General features: G+C 40.7%; 1 protein-coding gene across 4 annotated transcripts in view; it reads left to right on the forward strand.

The window, feature by feature from the left end:
* The window catches only part of hipk3a (homeodomain interacting protein kinase 3a), a 29,808-nt gene extending 14,820 nt beyond the window's left edge, over positions 1-14,988 (forward strand). The window contains exons 5-18 of one of the 4 annotated variants that reach the window (XM_055041502.1): positions 1,308-1,431; positions 4,142-4,261; positions 4,850-4,966; positions 5,076-5,260; positions 6,361-6,514; positions 6,682-6,802; positions 6,912-7,006; positions 7,386-7,540; positions 7,797-7,958; positions 8,039-8,410; positions 8,499-8,660; positions 8,938-9,206; positions 10,435-10,583; positions 10,937-14,988. In XM_055041502.1, the coding sequence (XP_054897477.1) occupies positions 1,308-1,431; positions 4,142-4,261; positions 4,850-4,966; positions 5,076-5,260; positions 6,361-6,514; positions 6,682-6,802; positions 6,912-7,006; positions 7,386-7,540; positions 7,797-7,958; positions 8,039-8,410; positions 8,499-8,660; positions 8,938-9,206; positions 10,435-10,583; positions 10,937-11,461 (2,710 nt within the window). In that variant the 3' untranslated portion in view covers positions 11,462-14,988. The remainder of the gene's footprint in view (positions 1-1,307; positions 1,432-4,141; positions 4,262-4,849; positions 4,967-5,075; positions 5,261-6,360; positions 6,515-6,681; positions 6,803-6,911; positions 7,007-7,385; positions 7,541-7,796; positions 7,959-8,038; positions 8,411-8,498; positions 8,661-8,937; positions 9,207-10,434; positions 10,584-10,936) is intronic. The other 3 variants (XM_055041573.1, XM_055041657.1, XM_055041739.1) reach the window with 3 other exon arrangements.
* Positions 14,989-16,875: the final 1,887 nt, after the last annotated feature.

Raw genomic sequence — 16,875 nt, forward strand, 5'->3', positions numbered from 1 at the left:
CAGTGTTTCATTGAACTCTTTGGTGTTTTATAACTGAACTTGTTCCTCCTAAATCGGCAGTAGGAAATGAGTCCTGTCTAATTTCCTTCTGGCCAGGGAGGGCTGTGTGAAATGGTTGCGTTTGAAGTCTGCAGCTGTGTCTGCAGACACGTATAGAGTCATCCACCTGTATCCACAGAGAATAATGGGTGACGGGCTCTGTATTTAACCCTGCGTTACTGCCTTGTGTCCATTGGTTGCTGGGAAACAAGCGTTTCCCCTGTGGTCACCACAGCAGAGGTTACTATTTGTGGAACCGTTGCTCAACTGCTGTATCCACTGAAAGTTTGTTTTCACACACCAGTTTACATGACACTTACACTGCAAGAATACGAGTCTCAAAAATTTAACAGTTGAATGTAGTCAAAACTTTTAAGTGTTTGCAATGTCTTGGAAATCATGTAGCATGTAACGCTGTATAAAATAAAAATCAGTAGTATTTTTAGTAATGCAACTGCTATATAAATGTCCAGAGATATCTTTGAGCGTGTAGGAGGAAATTTATTTGATGGAAATGTACTCTTTGCATTAATATTTCATTTGTACATTAGAGAAAGATGAATTAAATGATTGTGCTGGCCTTGGTAATGTTTAAAGTTTTGAGGTCGCGTTCAAATTAGTTTTGTCTGATTAACACAGTTTATATACTCTGAAGTAAAAAAAAATGCAAATTGAGATTTGTGTAGTTTTTGTCCCAAAAAAGTAGAATTTGATTTGTACTTTTTTAATGTCTGTAAAGACATAAAAATGGAAAATGATGTGGAAAAATGTTTTGTATTGCAAGGCTTTAGTCCCTGTCGAGTTGAACAGAAGATTGTTCTAGCTTCCCTTCACTCCTTGCGTTCTTTCTTTGTTTAAAATATTTCTCTCTCACTTGCTTTCTTGAATCCTTTCGCTACCGTCTTTCTTCCTTGCTTGCTTCATTTCCTTTTTTTCTCACTTCTTTCCCCTTTACTGGGCCATTTTGGTTTTTGCTTCCTTACTTCCTCCCTCTTTCACATTTTAAGTTTCGCCACTGCCATGTTATTCTACCTCATATTCTTATGCAACTATAATATTGAAAAAAAGCATCGGAAACCAGTTGAATCCGGTGAAGTGTAAAGGTTAGAGATGAGCCCTTGCGTGGCATCTTGTTTTTTCTGGTTTTCCTTTACAGGTTCTAATCCTTTTTCTGCCCGGATAAGTGATAAAAAGCCTGTGGGAAACCTGTAGATTTGCATTTCTCTCCATTTGTTGCTGATGAGTATTCTGCTTCTCTGTTCCTGTAGAGCTCCAGAGATTATTTTGGGCCTGCCATTTTGTGAAGCCATTGACATGTGGTCGCTTGGCTGCGTTATCGCTGAACTCTTTTTGGGCTGGCCTCTTTACCCCGGAGCGCTGGAATACGACCAGGTAACACCTCCGCACAAAAACACACACATACACAATCAGAGGGGAAGTAAAGTGTTTATTATTTGTTCAGGGTATTTCTCGCTCTGTGTGACTGAAGTTTAAGAAACTAAGCAAAATATTCATCTGCAGATTAAATCAGAAAATTGTCCTTGCAGTGTGTGATTGTCTTCCCATAAAGGGGATAATGTGTGGTCTAAATTGCACAACTGGGACTCAAACTGAATCCCCAGGCAGTGGAGCGGGAGCATGGGAAAAGGCCCCTGTTACATTCACAGAAGGGAACTGTATCATCATGTGTTTAGCCTTACACAACTCAGAAGATTTTGGATTATTATAGGCCTAATTAAAGAGTGTAACAACAAACTTGGACACCTGTTTGGTTTCTGTAAATCTAGAAAGCAAGGACTTGTTCAGAAGCTCAGCTGATATGTGAAATACAATGTTTGTTCTGGACCTTTTATTTGTTGGTGTTTCCAGTGTGTGTTGTTTCCTCTACCCATTTGACTGGTAATCAGTCAGAGATGGTGGCCTCGCTGAGCCTTGAAACGGGCCGTGTCAGGACACACTTTTGCACAGCCTCATGAGCACACTGAGCCCCCAAAAGCACGCCGTTCTATGCCAAGGCTCACTGTGGTTCCTCTCTACACAGCAAAATGTATTTATAAACATAAGCCCGATGGTACACGTGTGCACGTTTGTGTACGCGCACACACACTCTAGCACGTGCACACACTCTGGTTCCCATTCAGTGCATCATCAGCAGGTTCTCAGTCCAGTGCTCTCTGGTCAGTCTTTGTGTTTGTTCTAGGCTGTAGACATGTGCAAGTTCTCTCACACGTCATGAAACCATTATTACAGAAGTTCAGCTATTCTGCAATAATTTTATTTTTGTGAAGTTTTATCAAAAATTAGAAACCAGAAATATTATTGAATATCGAATTAGATTTCTAAAATGTTATCAAGAATAATGCCATTAAATGCATTAGTTATAAAACACTGAACAGACCTATTCCCCGTCTCATCCAGCAAGGTAAGCATCATTTAGCTTTAGGTGACATTAACGGGTTTGTCTAAAGTGTATTCTACTAGGATAGTAATGAGGGGTAATGTTTTAGAATAGAATTAGCAAAAATTGCAGCAAATCAAAATATTTTGGACTTAAAGTAAATTGCACCTATTACTCCAAACTCTGGATCACAAAGTACAACATTAATTAAAACTCTAATGTTTTATTTATTTTTTAGATATTTCTAAAAACAGACAAGTTCCTCAAATGATGACCAACTAATAAGTTGAGTCTGTCAGCTTTAAGTTTTTTCTTTTTTTTTTTAATCAGTGCACTCTTTAGGTTATTTTTGAAATTATTGGGGAAAATAAAATCTCTTTTGCAAGTCACTCATGGTTTTTGTTTTATACCAGCCTTTTGCCCTCACTGTGAAAGCAAGATGTCTGTACTTTATTTATTGATCAAAATGAAAGAGGGAACCCACACATTTTGATTGTACTGCTTAAATTCTCCTTGTTTGGTTATTTTCAGTTACATTTTCAGGAGGAACAAAGTTTTAAATATGGCTTAGATTACCACTTACAACTTTATTTTCTTAATTTCTTGGTTTCAAGCAGCCTGAAAACCAGACATTTCTTGTGTGCTTGGTTTTCATCCTTACTGGGCACCTTTACCATGCTGAGCATTAAGTTTGAAATGCAAGAAATTCTAATTAGAGAAATAGTATGAAGTTAGACTTTTACTACCAATTTAGCAGAAATTGAAATTATCCAGCAAGTCCAAACCATTAAAATATTCATTAAATCGCCTGCATGCCATCATTTTCAGTCTACAAACACATCAACCACATGCATGTATTTTGATTCAAGCTGTTTTGAATTGTTAAAATTAAAAAACTGTGGCATCTGCTTTGGTGCATAGATTAGGATATTGTTGATTTTTTCTGATGCCTTTAAAACTGCTACATCTTAAAAAAAAAAAGAATCCTGCAGAACACAGCTTAAGTAGTAGAGCAGGTGTACCATATGTGAAGAGTATTTTCTTAAAATCCCTGGACTTCAAAGGAAACTGCAAATCACTATTGGCTGATAAGTGCACTGCTTTTATGTGTTTAGTTGTCAACATGGTGAGAAGCACAAGAACTAATGTGAGCTTGAACTAATCATTTAGTTACTTTGAGTAGCTGTGAAGGTTTACCAGAAGTTTCTAATTTTTGTGAGAGTGCGATCAACCTAAATAGGGAGTGAGGCATAAAATGTTCAATCAGAAAAATAAAGTGATGTTAAGCAAAATGTTGCGTGTTTACTGGTTTTCTACTCTTATCTCGGACATCTATGCGAGTTGTGCAGGTTTGCATGTCTTTTAGAAATGACTGTATGGGTGCAGTGATGGCGCAGGGGTAAAGCACAACCCACACATGGAGCTCTTAGTCCTCGACACAGACGTCACAGGTTCAAGTCCGGCCTGATGACCTTTGCCATGTCTTCCCCCTCTCTCATTACCCACTTTCCTGTCTAACTTAAAGAAAAAAAACAAAAAAAACTAAGATATGGCTATGACGGATTTCATTATCATTCATAATCTGATTCAGTGACTCAAATTTAGGTTGATTATCTGAAAGTGTTTTTTGCTTCTCTCCTTTTCTCACCATCTCTTCCTCCCCTTCCTTTCTACGCTCCTCTTCCTCTGTGTCGCGCTGCTCAGATCCGGTACATCTCTCAGACGCAGGGACTGCCTGCAGAGCAGCTGCTCAACAAGGGAACAAAGACCACGCGTTTCTTCACCAAAGAATTGGACTCTCCCTACGCCTCCTGGAGACTAAAGGTTTGTGGTTCACATTGCACAAATAAGCACAAACACACCGTTATTAAAACTCTCTGGTGATATTGGTACTCAGCAAGAAGGATATCAGAGAAAAGTAAAATTTGAAGAGGATATTTACTAGAAATTCTTCAGTCTACCAGTAGGAAACAGGTTGCATGAGCTTGTCAAAACAGGACAGAGCCAGAACAGCCTGCGGAAAGCTCAGCAAAGCACAAAGCTATGTTGAGACTGCTCAGCTTCCTCTGTATCAAGTTGAAGTGAATTTCAGCTTATCTCTGTCTGATGTGTCAAGTAAAGACCCAGTGCAAACTCTTTGATTAAGCAGATTTACATGCAGATGCTGAGAGTGTGAAACATTATCTGACATTCTAAAGAGTTTGACCTCTCACTGCTCATCGGTGATATTAATCAAGTGTCTTTCAACATTTTGCAAAATATTGCTATATATCATCTTCCCTTGTGCTTATGCACACTGACGTAAAAACAGCTTACAGGGGAAAAAACACACTCTTCTTCATAAAAATTCTCACTTGTTACACTTCATAAGCTTGAGGTCATTGACCTTTATGTCCGGCACTTTTTGTACAGACGACAGAGGAGCATGAGAAGGAGACAGGACTTAAATCCAAAGAGGCCAGGAAGTACATCTTCAGTTGTCTGGATGACATAGCACATGTAAGTCCAACAAGACCAAGCTACAAAGTGGTAAATATACTCTGAAAAAAAAAACAAACTAATTTTAAGAAGTAGATTAAAAAAAAAATAATCACCTTGGTCATTTTTGACAGTAAAATGTTTTCCTTTCATATCCAAGGTAAACTTGTTGTTGAGTCATGATACCAGTGACATGCAGGCAGAGAAGGCAGACAGACGGGAGTTTGTGTCTCTCCTTAAGACCATGCTGCTGATCGACGCCGAGGACAGGACGGTTCCATCAAGCGTCCTAAATCACCCGTTCCTCACCATGACTCATCTACTGGACTACCCCCACAGCAACCAGTAAGGAGGTTTACCAGTTAGTGATTTATTAAGCCTGTAATTCCTTGCAAAAGAATTTTACTGTTGAACTCTCCTCATTCCTCAACCACAAACATTCGTGTATTGGAATTTTTGTGATAAACCCAAATACACAATTCCAATGATGAAACATGGCATTGACAGCAGTATGCTGTGGGGACTTCTTTTTTTTAAATTCATAACAGGGAACCTAATAAGGCTTGTTTTGGGAAAACTGAGTGAAAATGCTCATCTCTGTACATGCAAAGCTGGCAGAGGCCATGATTGTCACAACACTAAACCTGCATACCAGAGCAAAATTGTTTTTGAAGGCACATTGTTCTTTCTAGTTGAGAGCAAGAAAAATATTTTAACCTTCTTAATTAGATAGAAACTCACGAGTATTATGACTGATAATTCAGTCATAATTTATGAAAATGTATGATTTAATATCACAACTCTTCTTGGCAAAACAGGACACATGATAAAGCTTAGTGCAAGACTTAATTCTAAAATAAATTGTGTTTCAAAACAAACATGGAAAGATACAGGAAAGATAACTGACATCAAATAAACTTTATTCATCGAATGATGAATAAAGTAAATTTCTTTATGACTGCAAACAAGGATTTGGTTTATAGAAATGTGCTTAGCAGTCTTGTACAATTACTGTTTTCAAGGCAGGGGGGGTTGTATGCGTTTGTTTGTTTTGTTGCTTCACTGTTTAGTAGCTGACTGAGCTTTCAGCTGATTAACATTTTTCTGCATTAAGTTGTGCTGCGGTAGAACAGAGCAAAGTGGGATTTGAAACTTTGCAGCGAGGGAGCCTCTCGATAGAGCTCAGACCGACAGAACAGTCATTGGGCTGTTCTGTATGAGAAGCACTATTTGTTCAGTTAGCGTTAGATTCTGTTGACCAGGTGATTTACCACTTCACCGTTGCAGATAAAAAGAACTTTAATAATATTTTAAATTCTTCTCAACCAGAAGATGCTCTATGCAGCTAGCATAGAACATCTGCTGGCATTTTTTAGTGAAAGTCCCTCTGAACAAGTCTTTAGCTGTGAATGTGCATTTCTTTTAACCCCCTTGTTTTCTCACAGTGTTCAGTCATCTTACCGCATCATGGACATGTGCCACAGCCGTCCCAGCACCACTGTTTTTGATGCTTTAAACCAGAACACGATTCATCTGTCAAGGCCCCCTCTAGCTCCTACTGGGTCTTCTGGCCTTCCACTGGGCTACAGCACAATTCAGGTACATGTTCTACCCAGATATAGTAACATTATGCGTTTAATGGTTTACTATAATTTATGAGCATAAGAATTAGTGAACCATATCAGTAGTTATTGTAGTGTTGGTTTCATTATTCAAAAGTTGATTCCTGTTCTTCCTCTTCTTCCATGAAAACTTGCCCAATCCAGTCTATAACCCAATCCGCTCCATCCGTGTTGCATCCTGGGATAGCGCTAACAGGAAACGGGCAGTTTGGATGCAGTGAGTCCTTCCCTCCTGCCCTCCTCCTCTGTCCTCCGACAATGCAAGGTATGCACACTCTGCTGGTTTCTTTCTACAGTGACTATTTGCTGCTTTTGAAATTTGATTCAATAGAAAAAAGGCAGGAAATGTTAAAATATTTATGTTCTTTTCAAAGGAAACCTTAATCAGCCAGCAACCTATTCTGTCCCCATGGTAACTCAAGCTCCTCCCATACAGCCTCTACCAGTGAGACCCGGAGTAATAGCTCAGGTAAGATAAAGACTCAACCAGAAGTTGTTGAGCTCAAACCTTGAGTTCATTTTGGCATTCTGGACTTTTGTAAATTTCATTCGATGAATAAAGTTTATTTGATGTCAGTTATCTTTCCTATAGGTTGTTCTTCATGTTGCAGTTTACCATATTACTCTCATGCAAATATGTAACTGAACTGGGTGTGTGTTTACTGCTGTTAATTTACTACTTCAGACTGTGGCAGTAAAGCAAATTATAAGGGCTTTAGATCATCCTTGTAAATAGGGAGTGTAAATGTGTCAACTTTAAGGTGATGTTGCAAACATTTGAAGAGTTTATTAATCTACAAGCTTGACTCAGTAGAAGGGTTCCCCTCCCTCCTGTCTCCTCTCTGCAGCAGACCTGGTCTAGCCGAGGCCAGCAGCTCCTTGTCCCTACAGCGTGGCAGCAAATGACTCCAGTGGGGCCTCCACCCTCTCACCCACCTCCACCGCCTCCTCCCTCCCTCACCAGTGACACCGCGGCTGGACCACAAAGGATAAGCGACTGGGGGTGAGTCACCAAAATCTGAGTCATCAAAGTGTTTAAATTTGGGAAAATCCCTACTTGTAAAAAATGACGCTGAAAGGAAATTCATTGTATTTTTAACCAAATTATATTAAAATCTTGTCAGTTTTGTTTGAGTTGATACTTTGTTTTACCCATTGGTGTACCAGATCACTCAAAATAATGTGGCGAATCTCCCCGAGGATGGTGAGCTCACCTCCTAATGGCACCATTGGCAAAGTTTTTATTTCCCTCGTTTCAGGAAAGCGCACCCACACAACAGCCACTACAACGCAGTGATGCAGCAGCCTCTCCTGACCAACCAGATGTCAGCTCTTTCTGCACATCAGCCAATCAACATTGGCATAGCTCACGTTGTGTGGCCCCAACCAACCAATAAACGGAACAGACAAGGGCACAACAGGTAAGGTTCTGATTCTGTCACGTGTTCAAATATAGGCCACTTTAACATAAATTAACTTGATGTATTATTTTGCATAAAAGGAACCTGTCCCACCCCAGCAACATCCACATTTCATCATGTCGGTCTCCCAAAATGGCTGATGTTGTCGGACAGGCAGTGTCCGGAAGAGGACAGCCACAAAATGTGGCGCCCCTGGTGGAATCCCAGCGACCAGAAATGAAAAAACCAACTGTGGAACAAGATAGCACAGAGCTGAAGGAAAACTGCTGTAAAGAGTCGATAGCAAGTGGAAACAGACGAGTCGATGTTCCGAGGGAGCCGATACGGGATGTGGCCGTCCTGATGGCCGACACGCCAAGCCCAGCTCCCAGCGTGATCAGCATCCGCAGTGATCTCAGTGACGAAGAAGATCAGGTGGGAAACGAAGGTCGTCAGGGGTGCCATCTGAATCAGTGAGTATAAATATCAAGTAAAGCTGTTAAATTAACTTGATTGAGCTATATTTTCATGTGAAATAAAACCCTAATATTCCACCAACAGGTGTAAAGGAGAGTGTGGATGTGAGGCTTGCAGAAACACCAGTGTGTCCATGGAGAGAGTGTGTTCTCTCAGCAGTCCCGACAGCAGCCTCAGCACAAGCTCATTTGCCTCAAACTCTCTGCAGTCCAGCCCTTCAGCGTCACCGTGCAAGAGGCCCAACAGGTAGCGCTTTGATTGGACTAGGTCCGATGACCCAGAGACCAAACAAGATTTGCTAATACCCTCCCCTGGTTCGGGTGTAAACATTAGTTAATATTTTTTAAATCCGTTTTCAATGTCTCAGCACAGAATCATTTCGCATTCCGAGGCTACCGGGCCTCTCAAAATGGTGGTTATGCAGATGTACTATTTGTACTTGGCTCTTTATGAGACAACCAAAGTTATACTTTTCTTGATTTGGTTTGCCTTGTCAACATGGTCCTCAAATCTCTCTGTTCAGCATGTCTGAGGACGACGGCCATGAAAGCGGTTGTGACACGGTGGAAGGCTCGCCCTCTTCGGACACATCGACATCCCAGTGTGGCAACAACGCCTACCGTTACCTCAACAACAACAACCGCTCTCCTTTAGCTGCCGTATTGGCACCCCTGACCTCCCCATCCGAGCAGGACCGGAGACCACGGGGCATCAGGACCATGGTAGTTCCACCAATGAGGGTTCAGGCCAACAACAACACTCACAACACGCAGGAGCGAGTCCAGAGAACAGGTCTGTGGGAACAATATTTTTTATTCGTCGATTAGTTTGCTGTGAAAATGTTAGTGATCTAACCCACCCAGAAACATGCTTTCTTCTTGACCACAAACGTTCCTCTTTCTTACCATCTGCCATGTGGTGTCACCTGTGCTCTGGCTGCATCTCCTTTGCAGGTCAAATGGGAGATGTAGGGTCTTACCGCCCTCTAGTGGGTCATAGAGGCTATAACAGGTGATCAAGAGACACCAGCAGAGATTTTAAACCTATAGCCCCTTCACCTCATGAGTACATCCATGGAAGGCAAGCAGTTGGCATTGCCTGTCTTTTTAAAAATTTTCCCTCTAATAGATATTGAGCTGTGTTTAAGAATTGTTTAGAATCCTTAGCGTCGCAATTCTGACTTGCAATTGTCTGACAAATATTTTCTGAAACAGTTCAGTCTCTGTGAAGGGAAAGGTGGATGCATTTCATCTGGAGATGGGCTAAATCAGTTTTTTTTTCTCTCTGCTGGTTCTCGTTTTGCAGCAGCAAATGTTTCAGAGGACACTGATGTGAGATCAGTTTCTACCTTTCTATACTTGCCAGATTGTTGGTTGTAATCACTGAAAGTTTTAAACTGATACAGATCAGAGTCCATGGACTAAGTTGCTTTTCATGTGATTCCCCCTCTCTGAGTATCAATAATATATTTTTTGTTTTCAAGGCTCTAAGTTCTTTCTGTTTACTTTTGAGATGCAGTGTTTGGTTTTGGATTCACAAAGTTTTAATCATCTAAACAGAAGTCGGATATCGGGCTGAATTTTCACACTTTACAGTACACCAAAGACGCTGCCACGTATTATTGTAGTTCTGCTCAAAAACTAATTTCTGGGTGATAACTGAAATTTTTCCTGTCAGTCTTTTTATTCTGATGGAGAGATGCACCAGTCCGTCCGACACTGATCTAGTTTTCTTCGAGGTCTTTCTATTCCACACTTAAATAAAAGTAAAACACAAGGAATTATAAGATCATCCTAATTTATGTCTCAAAGTAACAGACAAAATTATTCTGCAGTATTCTGCCTAAAAATCCTTGATTAGTGTATTATAAGTAATAAGTAATAATGTGCAGAATCTACTGTCTCTTCGATATGACTGGTGCACTCCTAGTCCTATTGCTGTCTCTTTTTCAGATTGTTTTTTTTCCCTCCTTTTTATTTTTTATTGCTGTATCAAGATTTACCTCCCCGTTTCCCTTCAGCCTCAGAATCCTGGTCCCGATCCAAAGGGCGCTGCAGTCTCGTAGGGCAACAGAGCACTGCCTCTTCCGTCCCTCTCCTGCCATCCGCCCCCATCCTGCCGCGACAGCAGAAGTTAACAGGACAGCAGCACCATCTGGGCTTTGGTCAGGTTAGTTCAGGTTATCTCCCTTCCTTTGTCTGCGGCAGTTTTACCAGTAAAAGTAAGTTCAAAGTGAGGGGAAAAAATAGATTCAGAGCACCCAAGGTAAATTCAGAACATCTGAGAAAGCTGAGTTGGAAACATTGGGAGAAAAAATTACATATTAATTTGTATAAGTTCATCCCACATCACCTGAGGGAAAGATTTGAAGTTTGATTTGAAGAAGGTGGGCCCCCTAAGTTCATGAATATCATATGTATAGTAGCCAATCTTGATGCTATTGAATCAGTACTGTTGCTGTTTTTTGATGCTTTTCCACTGTGTAGCTGTTCATCATTTTTTGTTTTGCGTCTTTCCATCAGGTGCAGCCGTACGGTTCAAACCACAGCAACAAGGAATGGAACGGCAACTATGGGCCCCTGCGACCGCACGCCTACATCCCTCCTACTGTCCACACACACACCTTCACACATCTGCACCACAACAGTCCCACACACACCTCGGCCGCCCCTCACACCCTGCTCTCCTACCCATCCAGCGGGCCTCTCACCGCCGCCCATCACCCCATCCTGCCCTCTCGTCCCCCACCCCCGCTCCTCCAGCACGGCTTTGGCCTTTCCCATCCCCAAGGAGGGGCGCTGGTCCACCAGGTCACCCTGGGCATCGGCACACACCCCCACCACCCTGGACACCCCGCTGCGTCGCACCGGCTCCTTCCCTCCCCAACCATCAACCCTCACCACCAGCCCGGCTACACCCACCACCCACACCAGTTCAAGCCACCTTTTCCCCCTCCTCCCCCATACATGGCCTCCCCGGCCGCCTTCACAAGTTTCCACCTGAGCCCCACCAAGCTCAGCCACCACCCACAGTTCTCGTTCATCTGAGGGGCGGGACAGAGGAGCCGCGTCGCCTCCTGAATAGGAAGCTCAAGGAGAAATGGACTGGGGCTGCAACCTGGGCAGGGAGACCCCCCACCAAAACACAACATGAGCACTTCTGTTGAGACAAAGAAGAATGGAGGAAAATGAGCAATGTTTTATTACCGTGGATGGATTTAAGAAATGATTTTACCAATGTTTTCCGACGGGTTGACCTGACAGGCTGTTGATCATGTCTGACTGTCTAAGCAGAGACTGCCTGAAAAATCATGTCAGGATGTGGAGGAAGCTTCAAATCTTTGTAAAAGCAAATGAATTTCTTTGACAATTAGGAAGCTTTCCTTAATAACGTGTTTGTACATTACCTCCTGTCATTGAACTGATTTGAAGCTGGAAAATCATGGGTTTCTGTTTATATTCTGTGTTCTACGCTGTTGGGGTTGTTCAGCCTCTCGCTCCCTTTATCTGTGTTGCCTTGCAACCCGCGCACGCCGCTCTGATCTGCTCGTTACCTGGCCGCGATTCTGGAATCGAAGGCTCATAATGGCTGCCTTCTAGTGCCTTAAAACCTTTGAGTCTTTGACGTTACTTCAGGAGCGCTTAGATTGTTCGTTTGGAATTTAAACGGGCTTGCAGCACTTAACTTAGGGACTCTGAATGAGATGGGCTTCTAAAAACCGACGAGGATCATGTGCATGGGCTTGTTCTGCTTTACACTTTCTAACTCCATGTGGGTTCAGTCTAACTAGAGGCTGCACATATAGGGCTCTTGACTGAATTAGCTTTTAATGTATATAAAGAGTGATTTGATATTTTGATAATCGATTTCTATTCACTATAGTACTTAATTCATAACAGTATTGTCACTGTTTACTGTAACTGCAATACAATCTAGATCCTCTGGGTTGCTGTGTTTTTATTATCTTGCGTTTAGGCTAGATTTGCATTCATGCGTTTTAGATTTTGGGAGTGGCATAGACTTGTTTAATGTTTTTAACTTTTAAGATACTTCTCAGTGTTTGAAGTAACCTATCAACTTAACAGTATCACTGCTGGGCTTTTGAGTATTAGTCATGTCAGTAATTATTCTTGACGGAGATTTTGTGCCCCCTTCCCCACGTATTGAAACTTGTCGTCAGTTTTCATACATTCCTTCAGGGTGGAAGCGAAGCCTTGATTATTATTTTATTTTTTTCCGTGTGTGCGTTTTCATTTGTGTCGTGTGACTCGTTCTCTTCACTGCCGGCGTTTCACTCCAATCAACACCAAAGACTTTCTTCGTTAATCATTTCGGAAGCACGGTCGATCATATTTCTTGTCACCTCCAGCATATACTGTTGCAGTCGTGGGCTTAATTTTTTTTTGGAATATATTGTGAAATCTCTATTTTAAAAATAATAAGAGGTTGAGGTTTTATTTTTGAGCTGTTTGCTAATTGTATTTGGAATGTATAGATAATAAGCTGCTATATGCTGATTTTGCGCCACTCGGTAGCTGTGAATTTAGAGGATTAATCTCTTTCTGGTCTGCAGTCTCTCCTTTATTATTGTAGTTCGAACGACTAGATAAAACTTAAGTGGTTTTTCTTCTGATCATAGAGTGTATTAAATGCTACTCCTTCATGCTAGTGCCACTGTATATTGGCTTTGTTGTTTTGAAGTGTTTCTAAACTGCTGTATTGGAAGTTAAGTTGTCCTCTTGGTTTTATTTTTTATTCTGTTGTTTTTTGGTGTGTGAGTGTTTTGTGTGTATTTAGCATCAGTATTTCAAATGTAGGCTGGGTTTGCTTTGATTCTGTAACCAGTGTGATGTATTATTGTCTTTCCTTTCTTCAACGCGGCTTTTATTTCCGTTATAGGACTGTATTTACAACTCTTCGTACTGTATCAACTTAGTGCCTTTTCCTCAACCAGTGGCAGGCGGATGATGTCTACGACATCAAAGCAGGAATATTGTAGGCTTGCTCCTTCCTGGAGTCCACTCTGGTTTTCGCATAATAAAATCCCCAAAGTTTCTTCTGTAGACAAAGATGAAAACAATCCTGCATTTCTTTCTTTCTCTTTTTTTTCTCGTTGTTTTATTTTCCATTTTCACTAAATCCTAAGAAAATCCAAATCAGGGAATGTTTTTACTCACCAAGAACAACATGCAGCACTAAAAGACATGGGGGGGCCTGAATAACATTCACAAATGCAAAGCTTTATCTCACACCATGAATGTATTTGTGGATGTCAAGAAATCAGTCTTTGGTTTGCAAGCTCAGCATTTGTCTACATTTTGGGTGTTGATAGCACTTGTATGCAGCTATTACCATTGGTTAATGGTTTTATGTTTCGTAAGGATTTTTTCGTTTTTTGTTTTTAAATGCTTTATCCATCACTCATAATCAAAATGTAGGTCCAAAGTTTTCCCACCCTGATCTAATTATTACATTACAGTATAATGGTTTTGCTATGTTGTTTAGGCATTGGGTATATTTTGTGTGCTTGTCAGCTATGCTACTGTTTGAGTATGTTGAAGTTTTGTGTTGTGTACACCAAATGTTTTTTTTGTTTGTTTGTTTTTTGTTTTTAAGATTTTATATGTTTTGTGGTGTGTAGCCTCTCTTTGCAAACCATCCTTCTCCCCTTCTAACACACATACTGTATGTGTGTGTGACAGCTTTGCACAGGTGATGCCTCATGCTGTAATCCCACCCACCACCACTTTGGATTAATTGCTTTGGGTAGATAAATCTCACGTCCCTGCAGATTTATGCCGACAGTTGCATCATCAAAGACGCCGGTCGGGGTTTTGGGGGTTTGTCACACAGTCCCTGATCCAAAGCTTAGCAAAGCACATGGAACCCTGCTGCCTTCAGCAACACAGCAGGCTTACAAACAATGTTAATACTCCTAAAAGCTTGTGGGGGGATTTCTGTTTTTAATTGGGCATTGTAATACACATGCTTGAGAACATGTAATAATACAGAAATACTTGCTCCAAGACTGCTTTCACTGGGCACCAGCATTAAAAAAAAAAAAAAAATGCCATATCAATTGACACGTACCTGAACATCTCATTTGGTTTGTGAGTTTGAATCTGTTTGAAATTAAACTTTGTAACATCATTAATTATCATTACTTAGGCACAAAAATGTAAACACAATTGCAAAATGTAAGAATTTAAGCTGTTACTGTTCTAAATGTGTAGATTTTTGTGGCTTTATGATATGTATTCCTTGATTTTTGTTTTTGTTAATCCTAAATGCTACTCTAGTGTGACTTGTAGCAACTGCACTGTGCAATATACAACAATATATGAGGACTGGGAAAATAATTGTTTGGATGTATTAATGTGTGTCTTACCAGTTTGCGGTCGTCCCCTCCTCCTCCCCTCTCTAGTTCTCAGAGTTTCAATGTGACCAAGCCTTATGTACTTGTCACAAAAAAGCGGGTTCCTTCTTGGTGACTCTTATTGGTGAGTGTCAAATTATGAATTTATTGTATAATATGGTGAGATTCACTTTGAATTAAAAAAAATCTTTTGCTTCAGTCACTGTTGTTCTTTTTGGTCATTGTGAGGGAATGAAGCACCAAATACTTCCTGGATCAGTTCGATGACTTGATCCAGGAAGCATTGTCATGCAGATGTTAGATGCATGTCTGGTTCAACCCACCTTAATTCAATGGATGACATGCATCCTTAGCACATCACAAAGTTCTACAGTGTTCTGGTAATGACTTGGTTATTAGTCATGTCTGTAGAAGCGGCAACATCCTTAAAAGTTGCTGGACATCAGCTGTCGAAGAGAAGTAAAGATGGAAAGTGCACAAAGGTAATAGCTCTGTCAGTAAATGTCTGGGGAAGAAATACAAAAGCACTGAACTAGGAGTGTATTCTAGAAAAAAGGAGTCTACATTTTGGGTGGAAGTGGCAGCTCTGTCCAGGAAAAAGGCAAACGGCACTGAGGCGGGAGCATTTTTATTTATTTTTTTCAAAAAAGAAAATTATGACAGTTAATTACATCAGCGTTGTCAACGACTAGGAAAGGACCAGAAGCACTGAGCCAAGAGTGTGTTTCAAGGGAAAGAAAATATGAGTGTACACAGTGATCTGTCCAACAATGAATATGTTGTAGATAAAAACAGCTAAGAAATGGTACACAAAGATACTGGCAACTGTCGCTCCTTATTAAAAGACCTGTATTAATAAGAGACCTCAATGGTCTCTGGGAACACAAAGTGCTACCTACTATGGGAATATAACCAGTACATGGAGAGAAGCACAAGAGAATCAAAATAAGAAAAGTGGCCAGGGACTCAATCTACATAACAGTAGAGATTGCATCAAACTTAAACCACTCAATTTTGGGCTTTAGTAAAAGGGAAAGTTTTAAGCCTAGTCTTAAAAGCAGACAGGTGGTCCAGCTTGACAAAAGGATTTTGTCACGTAGTCGGCATCAAGGAATCTCACCAAATTTATTCAATAAACATGCTATGTTTCTGAATTTTGCAAAAAAAAAAAATCTTAACAAAAGGCCCCACTGCAATATCTTTAGAAATCAAAATGGTGTGATAGCGATTTGTAGCAATGGCTGAAACCTAGTTCTTGGGTCTGAAATTTCAGCTTGGACTTTTATTTGTGAAATTTTCATATTTACCCTTTGCTTTAGTGCAGGGGTCCTCGAGGGCTGGCATCCTGCACGTTTTGGTTCTCTACCTGGTAGTTGTAACTTTTTCAGCATGCCAGTGTTCTTAGGCCTTTTAATGAGCCATCATTTGTGTTAAACCAGGGAGAGAACGAAATCGGCCCCTGAGGACTGACTTTGGGCTCCCCTGCTTTAGTGTGTTCTCCCACACTTCAGATACACGCATTATTATTTTCTTATTACACCAGGAAAATGACAGAAAGAAATGCTAAATGACTTATATATATATATATATATATATATATATATTTATATATTTTTTTTTTTTCAATCATATGGAAAAAATGTTTTGGACGGTTCAGGAACAATTTGTTAACTTATCAGTTCATGGCAGCCTTTGATCGGCTGACTCTGGTCTTGCCATCAGTCGCCACCAGGGGGCGCCAAATCCCGATGGAAAAGATGCGCTCGACGCTGCGATTCCTCGCATCCTCGTCTCACTTCTGAGGTCGAAATGATGGAGCAGCCTCAATCCAACAACAAAACAAACTCCACACGTCAGTTGATTTATTTAATTTTTATCATACCAAACGGGCAGACTGTTTTTGCAATCTGCCTGAAGCCGCGTTAAGTTGGTCACAAGCTCACCTTCCGCCGGAAGTGACCTTCAAAAGTTTCTCTTTTTCCACATATAAAAAGACTTATCCAAGAAAATAAATAATTATTAAACTATTATAATAGCAGTATTTGTTTTTATATGACAATATAAAAATTCAGCAACTGTAAAATG

This window comes from Poeciliopsis prolifica, unplaced genomic scaffold (assembly GCF_027474105.1).
Source record: "Poeciliopsis prolifica strain line A6 unplaced genomic scaffold, Auburn_PproV2 SCAFFOLD001, whole genome shotgun sequence".
NCBI classification, from domain to species: Eukaryota; Metazoa; Chordata; class Actinopteri; order Cyprinodontiformes; family Poeciliidae; genus Poeciliopsis; species Poeciliopsis prolifica.